This window comes from Thermobia domestica, chromosome 17, assembly GCF_964235325.1.
Source record: "Thermobia domestica chromosome 17, izTheDome1.hap1.1, whole genome shotgun sequence".
NCBI lineage: Eukaryota > Metazoa > Arthropoda > Insecta > Zygentoma > Lepismatidae > Thermobia > Thermobia domestica.
Genome location: NC_137470.1, coordinates 169,694,397 through 169,719,597, shown reverse-complemented (window position 1 = coordinate 169,719,597; position 25,201 = coordinate 169,694,397). Strand labels below are relative to the sequence as shown.

The 25,201-nt window shown below is 36.0% G+C and overlaps 1 protein-coding gene across 1 annotated transcript in view; it reads right to left on the bottom strand.

The window, feature by feature from the left end:
* Nucleotides 1–295: 295 nt before the first annotated feature.
* The window catches only part of LOC145674480 (frequenin-2), a 991,919-nt gene continuing 967,013 nt past the window's right edge, over nt 296–25,201 (bottom strand). Inside the window, exon 7 of the mRNA XM_081744595.1 lies at nt 296–11,369. Coding sequence (XP_081600721.1) covers nt 11,202–11,369 — 168 coding nt within the window. The 3' untranslated portion in view covers nt 296–11,201. The remainder of the gene's footprint in view (nt 11,370–25,201) is intronic.

Sequence of the window (25,201 nt, the reverse complement as noted above, 5' to 3'; positions counted from 1 at the left end):
AGGATATAGTAGATATCCGAAACTGTAACACATCATAGTTTAAAATACAGCGTGTGTTTAACCGTTGGTCAATATTTCTTTTGTAACAAAATTTCTAACTTCAAGCTATGTGACATTTCATTTCCGGAAATAATAATAATAGTATATCAATGTTAATAAAGGTAAAAAGGGCTTTTGTGAAAGGAATAAACGCATCATGTATGATAAAAGCAATTTAATTATTAGCATAAGGTTTACCATTTAAGTAATTTTATTGCATACTGAGGTAATGATGTATATATATATAATATATATGTACATTCTTAAAAATATTTATTTGGAAGGGAAAGCAGTTTGAAAGTATATCACACGAATTAAAAAGATAAATACACAATATATTACAAGTTAGAAGTTCAAAACACCACCACAAGTAGTAACGTAATTACAACATTCTTAAAAGAGTGCATTGAGTTAGATTATTCGAAAAAGTGACGTGCTTTTGCAAAATATTTATTCAAGTAGAAAATGAAGATTAAATACTTGTGCTTTTATATAGTTAAAGTAAGAAGATAGTATACAGGGTGTTACATGAATGTGTCACAAGATTTTGGGAATTGATTCCTTACATCAAAATAAGAAAAAAAGTTCATATAGACCTGTGCTCAAAAGTGAATAGTTTTGGAGTTATAGGGTGCCGAAAACGTGAAACAAGTGAACTTTAAAAAGTTCATAGCTCCAGTATTATGCGGCTTATCGTAGTCAGATCAAGACATCACTGAGGAACTGGTACGTGAACGATACAAATATAAATGTTTAAGAACGCTCCAGTAGTTGCACATCAATTTTTAGAGAGGTAGGTGCAGAGTAATCAAGTACTCCCAAACAGCATCTCTAAAAATGATTGTGCAAGTACCGGAGGTTCTGAAAGATTGATATTTGGATAGTTCATATACTAGTTCCTCAGTAATGTCTTGACCCAACTACGATCGGTCCTATTGCAGTGGAACTATGGACCTTTAAAGTTATTTTTTTTAACGTTTTCGTCACCCTACAACTACAAAGCTATGCACTTTTATGCAGAGGTCCACATGAACTTTTTTTTTTCTTATTTTGGTGCGAGGAATCAATTTCCAATATATTGAAACATATTTTTCTGACACTCTGTATAGGTGAAATAAAAATGAGTATGAATCTATTGATTCTTAAAATGAGTACGATGTTACTTTAGTTCTAATTTTAGAACAATTGTTTTTTTTATACATGTTTATACGTTTAATATTTGTTACTATAAGAAGAAACGCATGACATTTTCATCATGTATTTCTCTTGAAAGTTTTTATTGTTTTGTTTATTAACCATGCTATGAACTAATAATGTAATAATGTCAATATATATATATCCTCTAATAACGATTGACTAGATCATGGTTAGAGTATGACCATGAAGTGTTACATGCTTTAGAATGCTTATAGACGAGACATATTAATAAAGAATTAATATTAATACATTTCATAGCAGAAGTATTTTCATCCCGAATTGCATCAATCCCATGTACGAAAAAAGTCTCATCTGTAAATTTCATCAAACACACAATTTTTGCTCGGGTAATAACCATCATACACTTTTCTATAACATGTAGAATATGATAAATTTGATATTTGCAGAGTAACACAAAAATTCAATTGTTACGGAAAACGTCTAGGGTAAAAGCATAACCTCTTAAGAAATTAATATTTGTGAATATTATTCTTACTGGTGGCAACACATGTATGTCGTGCTTCAGTAATTTCTTAAACTAAGTTAAACAAGTCCGAGTTTAAAAAGCTGGTGTTATATCTTTCACAGATATTCATAGATCTTCCTGTACTGCAATGATATCCTTGTAATGTAGGTTTCATTTGATTGAATATTTCATATAATTTCAAGAAATCGAAAACTTGAGCACCATAAATCGATTATATATCATAAACACAACGTTGGATTGAAAGAAAATCTTCCATTTGAAACTCGAAGGAAACGTTCAAGTTTATTACCATCAGAATATGGAGTGTTGTTCTCGTATATATTTGTAATTGACAGTCTGGTGAAACTCCAAGTTTATTTGATACGGAGATTTGAGCTAAATTGAAATCTGTCTAGCAGGGGCGGCTTTAGGATTTTAATTTTGGGTAGACCCGCTCCCTCGCTTATGGATATACAAATTTGATTGATTAATGACAGTAGGAAATTACTTTTACAGTAGTGGTTGATGCTGTTTGTTAAATAATTATCTACCATTAACGTAAAAAGTTGAAAATATATTTAACCTTTATTGTATGTTTTAGCGTTTACATAATTTTTCAAAATTTTTGTGTAGGCCCGTGTCTATTCGCTAAAGCCGCCACTGCTGTCAAGCTATTGAATATGCTATTCCTTGATTAAGAAACTACAGAGCTGTATTATAATCAGTAAGCTTTAATATAAAGTGTTTTAAAGAAAATGATTTTAATTGTTTAGATGGTAATTTTATGATATATGTTTCCTTAATAATTGCCTCTAGCAAATATTAATGCATATCATATTGAAACGAAAGAAATTACTTAAAACAGCGGGTACCCCTTTATGCGCTAGCTGAAGTGGAGAATATGCTGAGGATCAGAGAACATAATCATAGTCATGTAATTCAAAGACTAATTTTAGAACTAACTCTAACTTCACAACTATTTCAGAAACGCGTATAGTAGCAGGTTTGACAGAAAATAATTTCTATTATGTATTTGTTGTGCTAATCAGACAATTTTGGAGCGTATTACTCAAGTTGAACTCTTTAAAACTATCCAATGTGTTCAACCACAGACACCAGTAACACCAAAACGTATTGTAAGTGATGATAAACTTTCCAACACTAAGAGTGATAATGGAAATATGATGTAACGATTTGACAATCTGCTTGAAATAGTTCAGAATTTATACCCCTTTTAAACTGTTTTACACAATAGCAAGTTGAGGTTTGTTGAAAATGAGGACTGATAGTCATACTGTGACTGTGACTGTGACTAATGACTGCAAGACAACTTTCATGTAATTAGTTCTCGTTTAAGCATTCAAAAGAATGTAGCAATTCTTCATCTAACTCTAAAATAGTAGTAACAAAATTGTGTAAACTACGGAACTTTATATTAATATGTTCCTGCTATATATAACATACTAAACTATAAATAAATATAGCAACATGCTTATTTGCAGTATAAACCTAGTTATTATATTTTTATATATTCGTATATATATCACCTATATATTTTTGCCACATATTGGCCTTGTAAATACAATGCACATATTTTTAGATCATTCTTTTCGACGTAAGAAAATATAACACAGAAAATCAAACAAAAGTAAACGAGTAGTCTTTCGCTCTTTTCATATAACAGTGGCACGAATATCACATTTTGCAACGTTTTCTTTAAAGAAACAATGGCTGTGAAAGGGAGGGCATGAAATTGTGATGCACTGCTAACCACAAAGGTAGTAAGCCCAAAGTTATTAATATATTATGTACATACATTATAACACAGTTCTTAACACCTATAGACATTGAAGTTATTGACAATTGACACACAGATTTGGAGGGCTTAGGTACGGATAATAGTAGTAATAGTATTATTATTAATAGTAGTAGTAGTAGTAGTAATAGGGATCTACAGGTTGTGAAAAATGAATAGCAAGTTTGCTCCTTTCGGTTCTTTTTTGTAATCCAATCAAATTTCAGAACTCAGAACTGAATACAGAAGACAAATGAAATTTGTGCGTCTGCGTAAATATGTTTGCACTCTCAAGAAATGCTTTCAAACGTCGATTTTGAAATATCTTACAGGGATATAAACGGTAACAACATTCCTTATTACATCTTGAGCATACATTATCTTTTTTCTCAAAATAAGTCGTAAATAACATTTGAGAATATGTATCACTTCCTACGATGTAGCAGTCAATTTATTTCATTATGTTTAGCAAGAACTTTTTAAAAATCAAAGAATAATAAACACAAAGAAACATATATGTATTTTGGTAGTGCCAGAAAAAGCTTGAAACTTATTACATCTGCTACAGATAACATTACTCGTAAGAACACAATTTATTTCTTTATTATACTGGAAACTGAGTTTTACAAAAAAAAAAAAAAAAAAAAAGTACAACATTCTTTTTTGCAGATAATTTTAATTCCAGATATATCACCTATCACCTTACTTATTGTTATAAGGTGACTAATTGACTTCTCATCTTAACGGAATTAATAAATCACAAATAATCTTTATAACAACAAGACTGAGTAGAGACTGATTTCCTTTTTTAATTATCTGTATAAAATATCGCTACTGGGAACAGTATAATATGCAGAATGCTAATGAACTATACGGACAAACAGAGATTATACCTCACATCAAAATTTAAAAAACATGAACTAATGCGGAAATGTATATAGTTTCCGAGCTAGGGTTGTCCAAAATGATGGAAAAGTTACATTTCAACACGCTATTTCAAATTCTAGAAACAATGGAGTGGCGATCCATGTCAGCGTAAAGCAACTCATACATACGCAATCCAAAAATACATATTTCATCAATGTGCAATGAGTGTGAAGGATATTCCATACTGGGTATTATTTCATGACATGCTCTCAACAGAATTTTCAGATATGCTCTGGTTTTAAGGTTGGATTCAGAGTATCCAAAAAATAAGATGTGACAGCAGAGAACACGGAATGCTTCGACGAGAAATCGGATACATTGGGGACTGCCAGCATCATAGTCTCTCGAGTTCGGAATAATGCGTGCTGCGATGTTTTGTTTCACGCTCTTCTAGGTGAAAAAACGCGAAATATACAGTGACAAATATGTCGCAGCACACGCTATTCCAAACACGAGGAATCATGGAGATGACAGTTCCTAATACTTTGACTTTCCTCTGAAGCATTCCGTGCCCACTGTTGTCAAGGCTTACCTTTTGTCTATTTGAAGCCAGAGCATATAATCGAATTCTCTTGGAATTATGTCTGAAAAATATAGCCTATAGGGAATCCCCTGCACACTCATTACTCATGTATGAAATATGCACTTTTAGATGGCGTATGTTTGACTTTCTTTACGCCAATATGAACCGCCACTCCACGGTTTTTCGAAATTTAGCTTTTCCACGATTTTGACAGCTCTAGCCCTGAAACTACGTTTTCCTCACTGGTCCATGTGAACTCTTTCTTATTATTTTGATGCGAGGAATCACCTTTTATAGTTTGTCGATATATTTTGTTAATACCCTACACACTCCGTTGCACTTTAGTTCTGATTACGATCTTTACATTATGGTAGATCATTAACGAATGAAAATAATGCAAAATCGATTATGTTTAAAGACAATGATCGAAAAAATGATTATTTGTTACATTAAACAAATTTTGACATGTGAAAGATAATCTGTGCAAGAAAATGTAAATTAATGTAATGTGCATTAAAATTTCTCATGTATATCAAATTCAGCGGTGGCTTATTATTAGGCTGATTGTAAAGAGATTTGTAGCTTATTACTTCATGGCATAAAGATATTCCCATTTGTTTTAGCAAACTATGATCTTAATTATCATTCGTTTGCAAGAGATAAATGTTCATAGTTTCATTGTCAATTATACTGATCTTGTTCATAAAATGTAAAAATTAGAGAATCTGAAGTACTGTAAACACACATGAATTCTATTAAAATGAATAAGTTTGTAACGGATTGATAGCATAAAGTTTTAGATTTACACTTAATAATGTATCAGCATTAATAAAAGTACTAATTCACGCTCAAATGATATTGTATAGTTTGGTGAGAGAAGAATACACAACATGTCCACAAATGTTTGCTCTGATTTCAGGATTATATAACGATTATATTTATTATTCTAACGTTGCTTTTTTTATTAGATGTCTACCTCGGAATCCATGATGTTTCTGTACAGTTGTGTCGAATTCAACACTTTCGTCACAAGAAGTGCTGTGTGAGCTATATCGTAAAAATGACTTTACCTCAGGAGGGAGGTTAGTGTGTATTGTGGCTTGCAGAAACCAAATCACCGATTATTATGCAGCGAAAGTTTAGGTCCCATAATGGGAAGAAAGCATCTGATTTCAAGTTAATTAGAACATGAATGGAAACTTTTTAAAAAGCAATGGGACCAGTTCAGAAACGCACAAGCAGCGACAGAACATCTGTTTTGGAGGAAAATGTGCAGGCATTTCAAACCACATCCTGATGTCGCCACAGAGATATTAGACAAGCCTTGCGGGAGCTTCAAGTTCCTAGAAGTACAGTGCATAAACTGATTTGCAAACGTCTTAAATTGTATGCGTACAAGGTCCAAATTGTTCAGGCATTACAACCAAATGGTCACCCGAAACACGAACAATTTGCTACAGATATGCTGAACCATTTCGATGAAGACAATGGTTTCTTGAGGCGTGTTTCTCCCCTGAGGCTACATTTCATGTCTCTGGTTCAAAATCATGTCTCTCATCTGACCTTGCAACATCACACCAGAATACCATTGACACAACCACAGCAGACACATTGCAGAATGTGTGGCAAGAGATTGAATACCGGCTGGATATTTTATTTGTTACCAGAGGAGCACATGTTAAAGTGGTTTTTCAATGTTGAAGTATATTAACTGCATTAAATGTTTATGTATGGTTCAAAAGTTGATGAGTAGAAGCATGTGTGTTATAACGCATGTTCCACTTACTGTATCCAATTAAGAGTTACATTTTTTTGTTACCAGTGTAAATATTTATGGACACCTGGTATATTTGTTAACCTTCAAATTCGTATTATTGATTAATACAATTATGGTATTTTGTAAATGGTACCTTTCTTATCTTCTTTGGTACCAATTTCGAGGAAGAATATGACTTATGATTCCAAGGATCTCTAAAATCATGGATTATTGTATCATACATATGCCCAGAAACAGCGTAACGTGGCAATGATCTTACACATTGCTGTTTAAAATTACAAATTGAATGACCTTAGCACTAATAAAATACAAATACCAGCAATTGTTGGAAATATATGCCGAAAATTTTGGTGATGCCTGAAAATGTAACCTAAGTTTCAGTATCTCATATCCTCAAATTAATTATTGAGTGATAATTTGTTTATTACTATAGGTACACAGTTACTATGGTAAGTTACTGTTCCTTTACAAGTTTGTCTGAGAAAGTGACCGCATATTCTTAAGAAAGATCAATCCGGATTATTTATACCATTCATCAGTAATATTTGAGGACTTGAAAGCATGACAAATAATCACTTTTATGTTATATTAATGTAGTACTAATGCATGATTTTTGATAAATTTTACCTTGGTAGATATGGACTGACAACAAATTCGCAATATTTTGGTTAAACTAAAATCTTTAAATCAACAAGGTTTATTTTTATGAAACAATGTGAATAAACAAAATCCTCTCACACCAGGCTGCCCACGTTGATTTTCTTTAAGTATTTTAAATTACATAAGATCTATTTAACACTTCTTTAAATAATTAAAAAAAAAAATGAAACATGTTAAGGAAATGTATTGCTTATTCCAGTCATTTTTACCCATATGTAGATATGCTTTCAGTTACAACACGGGTTGAAACTAAGATAACAGTTTTCTGTGTTCATCATAAATGATACATACTGAATAGAAAATTCGAAGAAATACACAGAGCAGATAATCATTCATGTACAAATATGCCCAGTCACAGTGTGGTGTTAAATGCAATGTTATAAGAAACTTGCTAACACAACAGGCTGGAGCTAGTTAGATGGGTAAAGTGAATATTAAGGTTTCTCCTTGTGTTTATTTAAATGCGTCTCAACATAAATATACCATCCTGTACATGAGAACAAAAGTCAAAATTATTTTGACAGTTTCAATATTCCGGAAAGAAATACCTTGCTCAATAACAATGCTTTTATGTTCCTGTGATTCTTTGTCTCCTCTATAGAGGCAATGTGTTTGTTCATAACAACAACAAGAAGCAACAGCGCCTGTATGGGGAGAAATAAGAATTACAGTAATTATTTATTCCGAAAACCTTTGTCGTATATTTACTCAAGACTTACGTAAATATTAAAGAAACATTCCGAATTATCAGTTTACAATGTAATAGTAATTTTCTTGACAAACATACAAAATGCTAGGACTTAGTTCTGTAACACATTCTGTATTTTGTAAAACTTCGTCTCGTAACAACACATGACAATAACAGAATCTAGTTTATTGTGTTTTTCTATTTGTGACAAATTGATGTGATAATCTCTGTACCATTCACTTGAACATTACTTAATTGTTAAAATTTGTGTATCAGTAATACTGTTTGTTAGTATCAAGGCTAAGATGTCACTTCCACAATATCATTCAAAGTAAAGAATAAATCAGTAGAACTTGCATGTTACCAACTACTTTGACAATAGTAATTTCTTCCAATACGAAAAAAAAATACCTCTAATAATTTGATTTATTGAATTTTCAATATGCATACGTCGGAACGTGTTAGTGACCCTGTAGCACAAAATTCTAATCAAATTTAATATCATAGAGTAATAAGGAGCAGAACCAAGAAATAAGAGTATCTTAAGTTTTTTTTAACCTTATTCTTTGGGGAACTACGCTGGTAACAAGTTTCGTGGCTTGGTGGTATATTAGGGTCAGGTCTTCATGGGTAGTCAGGGTATGACAATCAGAAGAACATAGATCAGCTGGCACACATACCCCACGCTTTTATAAGGTGATAGTATGCAATAATGAATTCAGCCAATCAGATCATTCTTCTTAACTAACATAGAAAGACCTTTGGCAGCATTGTGTAAATAGAACTAAAATTTCATAAATCTTACCAGAACTATGACATGATTACATGCACATAGTATACACTAAGTAGAAAACAGGTAAATGGTACCAGTTTTCTAGTAGATTAATTACATACTCTGCTAAATACCTCCACTTTTTTTTTTCAAATTTGAGAGGTGTATTGAAAGTGTACAACAATGAGCAAGACAATTTCCATTCTCAACCACTGGATCTTGGATCTCAAACACACAGTGGACACAGAGGCACTGAACGTTATTTTTTTGTTATTGTTGCTTTACATTACCTAACAAATGCTCACTATAGGAACGTAAGTCCTGATTGTTTCGGTCAATATTCAAATCTTCTATTCAACTCTAACATCCTTCTCACTTGCTGCTTTCTGAAAGAATATACAGCAATTGAACTTGGCTTATTGACACCAATATATTTCCTGCAAGAAGTAGAGTTTCTGAATGTTTGTACCATAGAGGGCTCCATTTTGTTTAGTCTTCAACCATTTTGTGTCATTCTCATGTCACGAGTCATATCACCATCATTATCATATTAAGTGAATTGATTATTGAGTAGTCAAGGCGATTGTTTGGCTTACTAAGCTAATGTTGGTAGATGTAGTCGAAATTCTTTTTGTCCTTTCAGCGACAGCACAGTACACTTATCTTACATGATATACTTTTGAAATTCAATAGAGAAGTAGCGCGTTGCACTTCTATGATTGTTGACATGATTTGTTTTCGTAGGCTAAGAGATCAGAAGAGAATTTCTTCCAAACATGAAAGAGATGCTTACAGTTGTTCTATGAATAGATTCTGTGACAGATACAATTGTATTTTTGAGAGTTTAATTAGTATTCATGTGATACTGCATACATATCTTCGTGCACTGATTAAGAAGTTCCTCATCCACCAACACATGTTGTTCAGCTGTCTATAATTACATACTAAAGTCTAAACATGGATAATTAAAAGACGACTAAGACTGTTAAATAATTTAAAATATAGTGCTAGCAAAAAGGTAACACGAGAAAATCTAACTTCTAGTGTAAATATGTTATGAATATATCTGTAATCGTAGACGATAGGCAAATAGCGTTACAATAATTTCTACACTGAATTAGTTTTTAGTTGGACTTGACAAACTATCCGTTTGTTTTATTTATGTAACACGTCTTGAGGAGAAGAAAGCAAGTCCGTACTTCCAAATTTCTATTTCCCCTCAGTTTTGTCCTGGGACGTAAGTTCTAAAAATCCTCTTCTGTTGATTACTTGCAATAGACGCAGAAGAAATGAGCACTGTTAATTTTTATAAGAACGATTATTGTAGTAATTTTGTGACTCGAAACTGACTTTAGTTTGAAATGTTTATAATATTATTATACCGCAAACATAACATGGCTTACAAATTGTACAAAACAACTTTTTTTGCAGCTTCGCAATAAACATATTCCTAATAAGAATGAAAGTCAATACATAGGCCGTCATTTGTTGATACTTCTACTAGCGAAGTATGTATTTAGGAAAGCAACAGTACTTTTAAACACCACACACTACCTTAGCACCGTAATTTCAAAAACAGAATATCACCATAACTCTTTCTCAAACGTGTGATTTGTCTCAAATACATCAAACAAATTATTTTTATTAACCACCAATTTTCTTTCTACACGTAAGAAGTTCATATATACTTAGAAACGGCATGCAGTTCACTACATTACAACTGAATCTTAATATATAATCATGTTGATTTATTCACATCTCCAGTTTTTAATTTATCTTTCACACACATTCATGCACACACTTATACACGAGATTGTGTCAAAAATCATGTACACAAAAGGCAAAATTTCACAAAGGAAACAAATGTATGAACCACCATTATGGATAAAAGAGAAATCGCATTAAGCAAAATACCAAATATTCACAAATTGTTTTTTTGTTTTCTTTCCAACTAAAGGAACTGTAAAGTGTCATTTTTATTTTGTGCACCATTACTTGTCACACTCTTTACACCACTTGTATGAGTGTCATGAAAATAAAATAGTCAATATCAGGTAGCAACAATGTGTTGTTGTAATAACTTGGCCAAAAATGAAGTAAAATATTAGAAAAGAACTAAATTTGATTTTTTTTTTTGTTTCTTCACTTTCACGAAATTATCGGATTCTGTTTCTACATGGATGGCGGGTTCATTAAAAGATAAAATGAGCCCACTTCTTTACTTTTGTTCCATTGATCTTCATGATAGACTGTTTTTCAGTTCAAATGGATTATTAGTACACAACTATTGCTTCCGACCGTCGTGTGTACTCGAGTATTTACTTCAATTGTCAAGATGGTGAAGCTGTGTCCGCGGGTCAGTTATCTCCAAGGGACAATGCTTGGACGATACGAGGATCCGCTTTGCTCCCCTCTCGAAATTCTTCCAGTGTGAGTTTGTCATCATGATTTTTATCCATCTGGTTGAAGATTTTATCAACTCTCTTCTGGGGCGTGTTTTCGTCTTCTTGTGTAGGTTGTTGACCCTGCAAATAAGTAAAATGTTTTAGAGTATTTACTTAATAGAACAATTATCATATACAATACACTGCATACCAGATGAAACCTTATCTACAATGACCAATGTCCACTGATTACATAATTACCATACGTACTCTTTTTTTTTTTTTACCCCGATATATAATCTTTCTCAGGAGTGAAATAAGTGCATGGGTGGATATTTGCCTAGAATCAAATTGCTTACGTTTTCTATCAACTTGAGAAAAATCGAAAGTTTAAAAAAAATTCCATCTTGATTTTTGCAAATATTTGTATCTGCAGGATGTTTCAAAGCAATATCGATAACGTTTGGGAGGTGATTCCTGACACCAAGAGAAGACAAAATCTATAGACCAACCGGGGTACACATATGCTTCCTTTCGGGGTTATAAGCTGCTGGAGACATGAGAAATGAAGCTTAAAAGTTCCATAACTCCAAAATTATGGGATCTACTGTAGTCGGGTCATGACTTCACTTAGGAACTAATATGTGCCCTATCCAAAAATACATGTTTCAGAATCCTGGGGTACTTTCGCAACAATTTTTATATACGTAATTAGTGAGTACTTCAAATTATACGCCCGTAGTCAAACGGCCTCTATAAAAATTATTGGTTAAGTACCGCAGGATTCTGAAAAATGGATTTTTGGATAGGGCACATATTTGTTCCTAAGTGAAGTCTTGACCCGACTACAGTAGGTCCCATAATTTTGGAGTTATGGAACTTTTAAACTTCAGCTTTTCATGTTCCCGGCAGCTTATAACTCCGAAAAAAAAAAAGCATTTGCACACCCATGTTGTTCTATACTTTTTGTTCTATCTTGGTGTCAGGAATCACCTCCCAAACGTTCTCTGTGTTGTTTTGAAACACCCTGTATAACATTACAATATATTTTAAATTTCATTTGCGTGATCCTGGATGTAAAGGTGGCTGAACTGGAAATTCTCGGGTGTATCTAGAAAATATGCACATCTTTAAATTTGTAGTTTATTTCAATAAACAAACAAAATTCGCTGAAAGCAAATAAGAATAATACCGTCAATATTTCTGACATGAATTTGGCAGTAAAATAGATGTAACTTAAATATTCCTTTACGATAGGTATGGCTACAGTCTCGAAAGTGGTTATATTGAATTATCGTTATTCCGAAGGCAAATATCTCCTACTCAGTAGACATTAATTTACAACTGATATCATTTTCATCAATCTTCTCCAGAAGTTTTTTTTTTCTCGAGCATTATAGGTTACTATCTATAATTTAGAGGATCCATGAAAGGATAATATATCCTTAGGACCAACACCCACATTTACAAATAAGATGCAGGATTAGGACTGCTGGGGTTGTCAACAATATTGTGGTAGCATAGAAGTCAAGGAAGCCAGGAAAAGTACAGTCTGTCGTTCAATATTATCATAGATTTTCTGCCAGTGTTGGCAGGTCACTTGCTGCAACTGAAGCTTTCATGCTCCACAGTTTTCTGCTAACCTCCTCGTCTTCACGTACGATTTCTCTGTTTTGATATCGTCCATTAATTGTCCCCTTTGTCCCCTTCCTCTCTTTCCTGCCACGATACCCTTTAATACGTCCCTCATGATACAGTTTCTCTTCCTCTCGTTAATAATATCTAAAATTGTTCTTTCCTCTGCCACCATTTCTAACACTCCTCATTCATTTTCCGTTCTATAGAGTGAATTTTCTCCATTCCTCTCCACACACACATTCGAAATCTTCCAGTCGTTTTTCACCACTTTTGCGTAACGATCATATTTCTGCCTCATACAGTACACTCTTCCACACGAAGTATTTCATGAGTTTTTTCTCAACGCTTTGTACAAGGTCCCTCAAAATAAACTTTTCTTCCTCCTAAAGGCTTCTTTCGCCATTCCTATCCTTGCTTTTATTTCACGTTCGCACTTCATATCATCACTAATAATATTACTCAGGTCTCGAAAGCTAGTCACTTGTACTATTTTCTCTTCCCTCTACTTCTGTATTTGACACCGACCGCTTCGTTTCAATTACTACGGATTTTGCTTTGCAACATCTATTTTCGTCTCATATTCTTCACACTCCTTCCATGCTTTTATGTCAATAAACGATATAAAATTCCAGAGAGATTGGTGAATACCGCCGAATCTCTAATAGTGTACGTGAGTATTTCTAAAAAAATCCGGTCTGACACTGAACTGCTGTGACGTTTTAATAATCCGTTCATGGCATACAGTGACATCTATGGAAGAAATAATGTATTAGTTTCAACTGTCTAGCTGAGTCAGTTCGTTGGTTGCGATCATTTGAATCAGTCACTGTGTTGAACTGTGTTTCGAGGAGATTTGGCAAAAACAGCCGTGTGGACTAAAGCAGTGTCATATAGTATGCGAGCTCAAGGCATATGGACTGATCCAACGAGTGCCTCGAACGAACTGACACACCTAAACAGCTGAAACTGTTACATTTTTTATTCCATGATTATACTATATGACATGAATGGCTTGTACCATAAAATTGTTATTTCAGTGTCGGAAACATTTAGAAACATCCTTCTAATGGTATTATACCATGTTACCAATCCACAGTTTTCAATACGAGTTACCTGCAGCTCATAGGTCGATCATTCTAATGTACAGTACAGAGTATCCGGAATAGGACTGACGGTTTTTAAAATGTATAGTTTTAATATGGTCAGAGATACAGAAAAAAAAATCATATTGAAGGACAACTCAAGAAGTTTTGTTCAGCAAATTTTCATACTTGATCTACTACCGGTGACGGCGCTAGTATCGCTGATAAACAGAAATGGCGTCGGCAGTCGAAAAGGCGCAATGCGAGTGGTGGTTTGCAAAGACTAAAAGTGTTACTGATGTTGCCCCTCTGGACTTCTTCCTGTGGGGGTATGTGAAAGACCTTGTGTATTCTGGTGAAAAGGTGCGTAAACTTGATGAACTGAAGAATTGTATTAGGAATGTGATTGCTTCAGTAACACCTCAGATGTTACAGAACACATGAAGAGAGATTGAGTTCAGGCTAGATATTGTAAGAGTTACAAATGAAGCTCACGTGGAGTTACACTGAGTTAGAATGACTTATAAATAAGACCAAATAAATTTTTTGAGTTCTCCTTTAAAATGCATGATGTTTTCTACTGTACCTCGGATCATATTAAAATTATACACTTTTATAAACAGTCAGTCCCATTTCGGACACCCTGTATTACGTTAAAAATCAAGATCTTTTGTTGCGCGTTCGAATGCAGTTTAGAACAAGGATTTATAAAGGTAACCAAGAGAGTTCTGTCTTTTTTTGTGGAAGTCTGTATTGCATTGGCCCTCACACCGTAACTTGAATGCAAATGGAGATAAGGCGAAGTTCAGTTGTTGGTGTGGGTATATTCAACATACTATCTGGTTCTGGCAGTTCATGTACACCGTGAACTTGCATAAGGACAGAGTGAACTTGGGACCTCCACAGGGTGTCATAAGGACATGTATGCTGTACGAGTTGAAACTGGGGACAAATGCCGCTGCAGCGGCGGGGCAGAAGTTATGCCAGTCCTTTCGGTGAGTGTATCGTGGGTACGCGGACAATGCAGTGGTGGTTCAAGAAGTTTAAGGAAGGTGACGAAACACTCGAAGACGCATCATGTGTCTGAAAACCAACACATGTACAAAGTGAAGATCTTCAGGCATGAATTGAGGCGAACAGTGGCCAGACATGTGAGGAATTCGGACTACAATTCAGTGTGAGTGGAGAAACTATTCGGCAGAACCTCCAACTTAGGAAGCACTACAAATTGGGTCGATGGGTCCCACACGATTTGACTCTGGGCCAGAAGGCAACGCGAGCAGACACCTATGTTTCTTTGCTGTTTCGTCTGAAGAAGAAGCCATTTCTAGACAGAGTGTTGACATGTTATGAGAAGTGGATCCTGACGAAGCTCCACGGCGCCGTCATCATTCGTTAGCATCTCGTGAACCGGTTCCAAAACAGCCGAGACCAGCACTGCACCAGAAGAAGGTCCTCCTGTGTGTGTGGTGGACTGCTTACAACACCGTGCGTCGAGAACTGCTACTACCTGGTCAGAGATTAATGAAACTGTGTACTGTCAGCAGTTGAGCCCTGTTCAAGAAAAACTCAAACTTCTGGGGCCAGCACTTCTCAATCGCAAATGGGTTCTCCTGTTACAGCACAACGCTAAGCCCTACGTGGTTAGGATGACCCGAGACACCATTCTACGCCTTGGATGGGAAACACTATTGCATCCGCCATACTCTCCGAACATTGCACCGTCTGATTATCTCCTGTTCCATTCCTTGGACAATCACCATAAAGGACGCCAGTTCAAATTCCTAGTAGAGGTGCAAAATGAACTTGATACCTTTTCCGCTTCACGGCCCATCAAGTTCTACCGCGATGGAATCCATGGTCTTCCAGAACGTTGGCAGAAGGTCGTCGATGCTAATGGGGACTATTTTTGATCTTCCAGGTACGTCTTAGGAGACATATTGAAGTTCGAAGTTGGTGGGCGAAAAGGCGATAGAACTTTCTTGGTTACCTTTATATTATCCTTTCAAGGCTCATCTGACTTCCATCTGAAATAAAACTTTAAAAAGTCAGTTACCAGGCTTTTTGTTGCAGGCTAAATTTTCTTACAATTATATATATATATATATATATATATAATTGTAAGAAAATTTAGCCTGCAACAAAAAGCCTGGTAACTGACTTTTTAAAGTGTATATATATAGCTTAGTAGAATCATTTAATACAATATTGAGAGAAAACTGTTTCCTGTTGAAATTTAGCTCACTGATTTCTACTCAAAACCACAACAGTTCCGTAGACTCTTCTATGATCTTCTCCCGCTACAATAGTAGATGGTCACTGACAATGGAGACGAGTGCAGTACTAACAGTGGTTTGGCAGTTACTTGGCTTGATACTAAAGAAAACAAATTGATTGTTTTAACCTACTTTATTTTTCGACAGTCTCCTTCAACACACTTCGCGATTCCTTAGCGGAAATGTTTCCGAAACCTTTACGATACTCGTTTACTTCTTGTGCAATCCGTTCACTTGACTCAAGCTTTCGTTCTGTCAGGAATGTTTTGAGTTTCTAGAATAGATGGTAGTCAGAGAGAGCTAGATCTGGTAAATAAATAGGATGAGGAAGGAGTATAAATTGCAGCTGGGTCAATTCTTGCTCTGGGACATGACATTTTTCCGCTCTGGAGTGAGTAAGAATGGCAACCACTTTGGGCAAACTTTCTCATATGCAATTCATTATGTGAAATAAAATGAACCCGCTCAGTTGAGATGCTTATGGCTTCTGCTAAATCGCGCATTTTCGGTTATTGTCGGATAAAACCAAATCATGGACTTTATCAATGATTTCCGGTGTCACGTATAATTGTGGGTCTCCGGAACGTGGCGCCTCTTGAATGCTTGTTTTGCCATGCTTAAATTCCCTTACCAAAATTTGAACAGTTCAAAGGAAGGCCAAGAGTCACCCATGGTACAATAAAAGTCATCTGGAATTTCTTTGGATGTTTCCCGTTCTAGGAAAAACATGAATTATACAACGAATTCCAATTTTGTCCGTTTTTCACTTACTTACAACACACCTGTTTAAGCAACTGTCACAAAACGAATTGCTGTCAGAATGATTTGAGACCACATATTATTTGTTCACAGAAAGAGAACCTTATGTCTACATATACAGATCGAATTGAACATATATTAATGTGTGAACCAAGCTACTTGTCAAACCGGCCTTGTATGTGAAATAATACGAGGGTAAGTCAAAAATTATCCGAGATTTTGACGTAACTCTTCCTACATTGTTCATACTGATCACTGTGGTCGTTTATTTTATTGTTATGCTGTTGTGGTCATGCTATGAAAGATTGTTCCTAATTCTTAAATTTGTCTTAATTTTGTAGCAAATAGATCATGGCCGCTCCATTCGAAGTTTACTCCAAAGAGGAACAACGAACAGTGATCCCGGTTTTGTGGTTCGAAGGTGAATCAGGGACCGCAATCCATCAAACACTTTTGAGCACAATACGAAAACAGTACCGGTATATTGCCACAACGGAGTGTCTACGAATGGATTGAAAAATTAGCCGGACGACCATCTATGGCCACAAATGATAACAGCATTGAGCGTGCACGTGACATGGTGCTGTTAGACAGATGAGTGACTATTGATGAAGTGGCACATCGCCTGGAAATTACTCATGGTTCTGCGTACGAAATCATCCATAACAGACTTGGGGATTCACCTCGGATCAAAAAGTGAAGGACGTGGAATATGCGTAGCTTGCTGCTCAGCCGACAACCTTCTTTCCTGAGGGCATCAGGAAGCTTATGCAACGATGGACCAAGTACTTCGAGGAGTAAGGAAACTATGTTGAAAAATGATGTTAAAGCGAATTTTCTATTTGTATTGCAAAAAATAGATTATAGCTACATTGCGTTTAATTTCTTACTTACCCTCGTACATTAATTTTACGAGCACCTGTGCTTTCTTAGTTCATTAGCGTACTTTTGTAAACGCATGTAAATAAAGGTGCGTTGATGTGCAAAACAATACGAACTTATGCACCGACCCAACATATCTTAAGATTCAGAAGAGTTAAGAAGTCCATACACGGAGACACATGCATGAAGAAACCTTCCAACATGCATAAAAACTGATAAAAGCACAGGCAAGTTCATCGTGTATGGCCTTGATCATGCATGTTGAAGGTTTTCAAAATCTTCTGTAAGCATACATGAAAGGACCATAGACGCACACACTTGCATGACCAACGTGCATGAAAGATTTGTTTCATTATGCATGTTGAAGAATTGTTTGTTCACACACGTACCAACTTGCTGTCCAACTTACTAGAAGTATGATTCGGAAGAAAAAAGTCACGTGATTTCTTCCGCTGTCGTGATTTGCGGACCTAATATAAAACAACCAACTTGCATGAACGAGCACATGCACGATAAACATGAATGAAAATCGGCAAAGCCATCATGCATGTTTACAGAAGATTTTGAAAACTTTCAACATGCATGAACGAGACCATACACGATCAACTTACCCGTAGTTTTGTCATTTTTTTAAATGAAGGTTGGACGCTTTCTTCATGCATGTGTGCGTGTTTGGGACCCCTGATGGTTTTGCAGTTCTTCATGTATGTTTACCTTGTATGTGCTCGTTCATGCAAGTTGGTTGTTTTATATTTAGGTCCGCCAATCACGAAAGCGGAAGCAATCGCGTGACTCTTACCTCCGATTCGTTCTTCTAGTAAGTAGGACAGCAAGTTCGTACGTGTGTGGGCAACAAAAAAATCTTTCAACTTGCATGATGAAACAAATCGTTCATACATGTTGGTCATGCAAGTGTGTGCGTCTATGTTACCCTTTAAAGGTTTGCTAAAATTATCTCAAAGAAAGCTTATTACTGAAAATTTTCGTTGGTCAATTGAAGCTAGATTGTTAAAAATTTGTCATATTACGGTAAACATTTAAAATGTATCGTGACAACGAAATAAATAATGCAAGGATCCTGACAGAAGTGGATTGCTTGGAAAAGAAAGATATAGCTTTATATAAGGGTATTTACTTAAACTAATTAATTTTCTTTATTATGGGTAATTAAAGTTGACGTAAAATACAGTCCTTACATCTATCTATTGGCTCACTTTCTCCTCAATTGGTAGATTAAAATTCGCCCAAGTAAAGTGTTCGGTCACAAAAATTGAGCTGTTTAATCATTCTTGATGATCTCATAAAAAAGGATACAGTTTACGGTTTAATGTTTCTTCTTAACTTGCCCCTGTTTTTTTTTCGTTAGGTTCTTTATCTTCGCATTTTCTTGTTATGCAAAAAACGAGATGCTTTACGTTAGTTGCTGCAACGAATACTCAACACCTTGTAAATTAAACATAAATTCTAATGTAACTACAATTTCGTGAAGGTGATAATACCTACAGCCATTATGTAGGAGCCTTGTTGTAAGAAATGGCTCTGGAGAAAGTTCTCGTTTTTGACGTTTATTTCATGTAATAAACGAGGAGCCTCAGGTTAGTTTTCAAACTAAACTTTTTCTCCTCTTTTTATTGCATGAAAAGTTTTTTTTTTAAGTAATAATATACTATCTTTGTTATCATAGTCATCGCCAAAAGCACAGATTTTATGTGAAGATTGTTATCGAACGTAAATGTTCGTAGTTTGCTAACAACTTTAGCTTATATATATACTATTCACTTTCTCTTTCTTAAGCTCATTATCCAGCCATAATTTACAGAGATTCTATTCTTGGTAAATGAAAGTAGAAACGTGATATGGATAAGGTATCTATCTATGTATATAAACAAAAAGACAGTGACTATGAGACTTAATAACTCTTGAATCACCTGATCGATCTCGATCAAATTTTCAACTTAGGTGAGGTTTGGAACTGAGATGGTTCCCATCACTTTACTTTGACGGTGAAAGTTAGGGGACGGCAGGCGATTGGGAGATATATAAAAATAATCAAAAATGACCGATTAGTGTCGAATCCATAGCTTTCCGAGTTGCTTCTATGAACATTGACACTTCCGATGTAATTCAAATCCAAATTTAGTCCCGCAACTCGGAGGAGAGGAGATACATAAATATGATCGAAAATGACCGATATTAGTGTCAAAATCATAGTCTTTGGGGTCCGTAAATTGATTGGTGACAGTTTTAGTGCTCTTTATGTCCACAATGAAACTTATTCTTCCCGTGCGAAGAACGGGTACTCTGCTAATTTAAGAGATATATCAATTCACTACAATACGAGGGTCATTTCAAAAGTGTTGCACGCAGCGCAATGCGCGACCGTTTGAGTGGTGTCGTCAAGTTCAGTTTTATGTTTGTCGGGGCTCAGAGTTTAGGCTTGACGGTTTTTTTTATTGGTTTGCCTGGATGTGTTGTGAGAAATTCACTGTTAAAATGGAAGGTGAACCCGACTTAGGTCAGATTACTCATACTGACCAACGTTCCTATATCAAAATCGAAATTCTACGTGGAAAGAATCCAACTGAAATTTACAATGCTTTGCCAGAGGTTTATTGAAATAGTGTAGTAGATTGTAGCACTGTATCAGTGGTCATCTCGTTCCGTGAGGGTCATATAAGCACTGTGGACAACCCAAGAAGTGGAAAACCATCAACTGCAACAGACTATTGTGAAGGATATTTTGAGAGAGAATCGACGAAAAACATGCGAGGAAATTGCATATGAGGCCAGAATGTCTGTCACTTCAGTTTATAGAATCATTACTGAAAAGTTAATTAGAAAAATCGGTGTCAGATGGGTTCCACCAGATCTGACCGTGAGTGAAGGGCAGAAAGTATGTCGCAAAAGAATCGCAGAAGAATTGCTTCAACGATACCGAACAGAAGGAAATCAAATACTTCCCCACCCACTATATATTCCTGATTTGAGCCCACCAGATTTCGTTTCACAAATTGAAGGAATCACTCCGTGAAAAACGTTTCGAAACAATTGACCAAGTTTCCAGTGAGGTGACCTGAATGATCAGACAGCTCAACAATGAAGGTGCCCTATCGGGAATACAAAATTTATCAAAACGTTGTGAGGCTGTCATAAGCAAGAACGGAGATTATATTGAAGCCCTGTAAATATATTTTGCACAATAAATTATTTACTTCCATAATATCTTTCAGAGTGCCGAACTTTTGAAATTATCTTAGTATTTTGATTTAAGAACTTGAAAAATCCGATCGAATTTCCTTGTAAGGTAATCAGCACGTTTTTCGTTCGTACTTTGTGGAATAATAAACAGAATAACTGAACGAAAGTAGTAATTCTATGCAATTGTTGTTGAAAGTATATAGCACTCCTTTAATAGGAAGGTGGCAATTCAAAATCATCAACTTTTCAGTAGAGTAGTTTCAATACTGTGCAAGTGCGGGTCGTCCGCTCAATCACCTCAGATATTAACCTATCATTCACTCATGAATTATTATAATTCCACAAACAAAGAAATGTAGATGGTGATGAGAGCTAACAACAACTCACATGCAACTGTTATAATGAAAGACTATGCTTTAATGCGCAAGTGAAACTCAGCCACTTCAAATGATAAAATAGCGACTAGATTGGGCGGAAGGTAAAAGAGGGAGACAAGAAAGGATATAATTATTAGGATAGGAAATGAGCATTTGCCTTAATTATCCTTCGTTCTTGATGATGCTATAGTTGTTCCAAGTGACGAGATGGCTCTCCGGAGTGTTATGCAATTCCCTGGCTGGCAATTGACGAAACGAAACTAATGTTGATGATTGGATTTCGTTGTTGATTCCAGTTTAGCGTCCCTGTCAGCAGCGAGGCTATATAAGACGTAGACCTACTGATTAACGTGGAATACAAACCACATGATCCCCCGTCAGAAATCGAACCCGGGTCTTCCACGCCAAAGACGCTTGCGCTAACAGCTTAGCCACGAACGAACTCGATAGGATTTCGTATCCCGCCAAATCTGCCAGGGACGATGAATGAATTGGTGTACAGGCCAAGAGGTATAGCATGAGCTATGACCTTGGAAGGGTAGAAAGAACGTTAATTGGTTAGAAAAATGGCAGCGGGGAGAGAGAGAGGGACTGACTTTTTGGTAGTGTTGATGATGAGTTGATTTTTGAGTTTAACGTCCCGTTTAGCAGCGAGGCTATATGAGACGTGGACCTACTGATTAACGTGGAATCCGAACCACATGAGCTCCCGCCGGGAATCGAACCCGGGACTCCCACGCCAAAGACGCGTACGCTAACCGCTTAGCCACGGAGGAGCTCTTTTTGGTAGTGTTTCTAACTCACGCGGATCCTAATGTTCAACATAAGTACAATTTAACAATGAATAATAATCACTCAACGTAATTGATACATGCAGGTTGAAAACTCAATGCCGTCCATATCTTCTATTTCATCATTTCCACCTTCTGTTTCTACTTTGCTTTCTATTCGAAATTCTAAGGATCGGATTACTTTCTGTAAATATCAAGTACTTCCAATAAAATTAACCTTTTCTCGAAGTACTTGCAACAATGTTTTTACGGTAGTTCATTGATTGTGAACAAGTTCGACGAACAACACACTTGTCAAAGTCATCCCGTACGATTTTTTGTGATCGTTTCTTATTCTCGTTCTTATTAATTTGACTTTTTCGCACTCATTCAAAACACGTTTTAATGTACGAGGGTGGATCAATAAGTTTTCGGCCTGATGCCCTTAGAAATAAGATCCAGCCTCGGAAATTTAATGTGTGTTGTAGTTTTTAGTAGGCTTACACGTAAAATCTCAAATACTGAACTCGTTTTTCTTTCTAATTACAGATATGTGAGTGAACGGTTTTGCGCCATTTGCTGAAAATGGAGTCTTAGGAGTACCGTGCAGTGATAAAGTTCTTACTAAAAAAAAAAAAAAACTTAACACAAAGCAAATCCACGAAGAATTGGTGAATACGTTCCATGATTCTTTCCCATCATATTCAACTGTAAAGAGATGGTGTCACGAATTCAAACTTGGCAGAGTCGTGTATGGACGCATCACGTGCCGGTCGCTCATGTGCAGTGACGAATGAAGAAAACAAACAAGATCCATGATATGGTTATAGCTGATCGAACAGGGACTATACCCAAACTGGTCGAGGAGAATAACATATATTGGTCAATATTGGTCCATGTTCTACTCATGAAAAAAATATCTTCTCGATGGGTGCCAAGAATGTCCATAGTTTAGAAGAGGCAGCCAGTTGTTTGCTCCTAAGAACTTTTGGCCAGGATAAAGCGTAATCAAGAAAAGTTTTACAAGCAATTTATAACCATGGATGAAACTTTGGTCCATCATTTCAATCCAGAAACGAAACGGCAATCTATGGAGTGGAAAAACCATGGTTCCCCATGCACCCGTAAATTCCGCGTCGTACCCAGCGCCGGGAAGATAATGGCATCAGTCTTCTGGGATGCTAAAGGAATTTTATTCATTGACTATTTGCTACATGGACAGATCATCACAGATGACTATTACGCCAACTTAATCCGAAGCTTGCGTGAAACCATCAAGCAGAAACAAAGAGGAAAGTTATCAGGCAAAGTGCTCTTCCATCAGGACAATTCAATACTGTGTCCACAAGTCAACAGTTGCAATTGCAGCCATTCATGATGCTGGCTTCGAATGTATCGAGCACCCACCCCATTCACCAGATCTGGCCCCAAGTGATTTTTTTTTTTACATATTTCCGAATTTGAAGGAGCAACTGCGGGGAAAGAGATTTGACAGTGATAATGATGTCATGTGTGCGGTAGAGGAGTATTTTGACAGTCTCAACGAAAGTGTCTCTTTTGAAGGGTATGCAAGTGTTGAAACATCGATTGGCCAAGTGTATTGAGATCCAGGGAGACTACATTGAGAAATAAAATTAAAAAAACAAACAATGAACATATTATGTCTTTTCTTTATACCCTAGGCCGAAAATTTATTGATCCTCACTCGTACTTATTGAAACAACAGTAACTTTAGCCGCTAATGTATCGGTACCTGTTTTACATTGTTTGGTTGTTAACTATCAGCCTCTCTTTATAAAATCATTTTCAAAAATCTCTGTCTTGGCTGTGATTCTTCTTACCTTTCGTGTGATAAAAAGAACACAAATCAGCACACAACACAAATTAAAACAACGTAGAACTGTACAAAACGCTACCACATTCCACGAAACAAACGCCATTTACTTCGGCCACTATTGTGACTTTGAAGACCCTCTTATCTGAGTTCCGTAAGTAAGCATTTCTGGAGTGGGGATACAAGATAACCATTTTGTTTTACCAAAGAAAAAGACAAACTTTATTGGATGAGGAGAAAAGAAGTTGACAGGTCTGTAGAAAATACGGATTAAATATAGTCTGCACCGTCCCAGAATTATGCACCGAGGCTAAGGAAGACGGGATGATTATAAATGAAATAATTGAATGAAGAAAATGGGAGGAAACGGGAGAACCTCAAGAACACTCATGCTCACGGTGTTTACCCATCACCACTTGGCGCGACCTGGGATTGAAGCACAGACCCCATGCACCAGCGGTGAGCTCTCTACCATTGAGCCACCGCAGCTCAAAATATATATCTTGTCATGTGATGTAATTATTACTTAATTTAATAGACGCTCATCATGCATTAAGAAAGTAAAAGGTAACCATAGTAACCTGAACATTTAGTTAAAGCAAATAAATGTTAAATACTAGGACACATGAATACAAGTGATCAGATCGTTTTAAATGAATGCGAGAAAAGTAAGCCCAGGGATGGATTTAAAGCGTGTTCATCACTTCCCTCCAGTAATGCGAGACATTGACAAATTCCAGTTTACGCTTCTGGCAGTCAGAGGCGGATCCAGGACGGAATTTTACGGGGAGCGGTGGGTTCTCAGACTGCTGCTTAGAGCTACTTTTAAGAGCTCCAAACTCCGGGATGGGTTTAATCTAATATAAATAAAATAAAGAATTTGTTTGTGTGTTTGTCTTTGTGCGGCCTGGGGAACAGACGAGTGGACCGAGAGTTATCAAATTTTGGCCAGGAGTACCTTGACCCAGTCCCCAGATCAAGACGAAGAACTTTTTTTAAATTTCGAACCAGAGGGGTCTCAGGGATGTGTTTATAGGAACCGGCTTGGGAACCAGACAAACAGACCGAGAGTTACCAAATTTTAGTCATGAATACCTTGGTCCATTCTCCAGACCAGAGTTAAACGTTTTTGTCAAAATTCGAAGCAGGGGATCTCA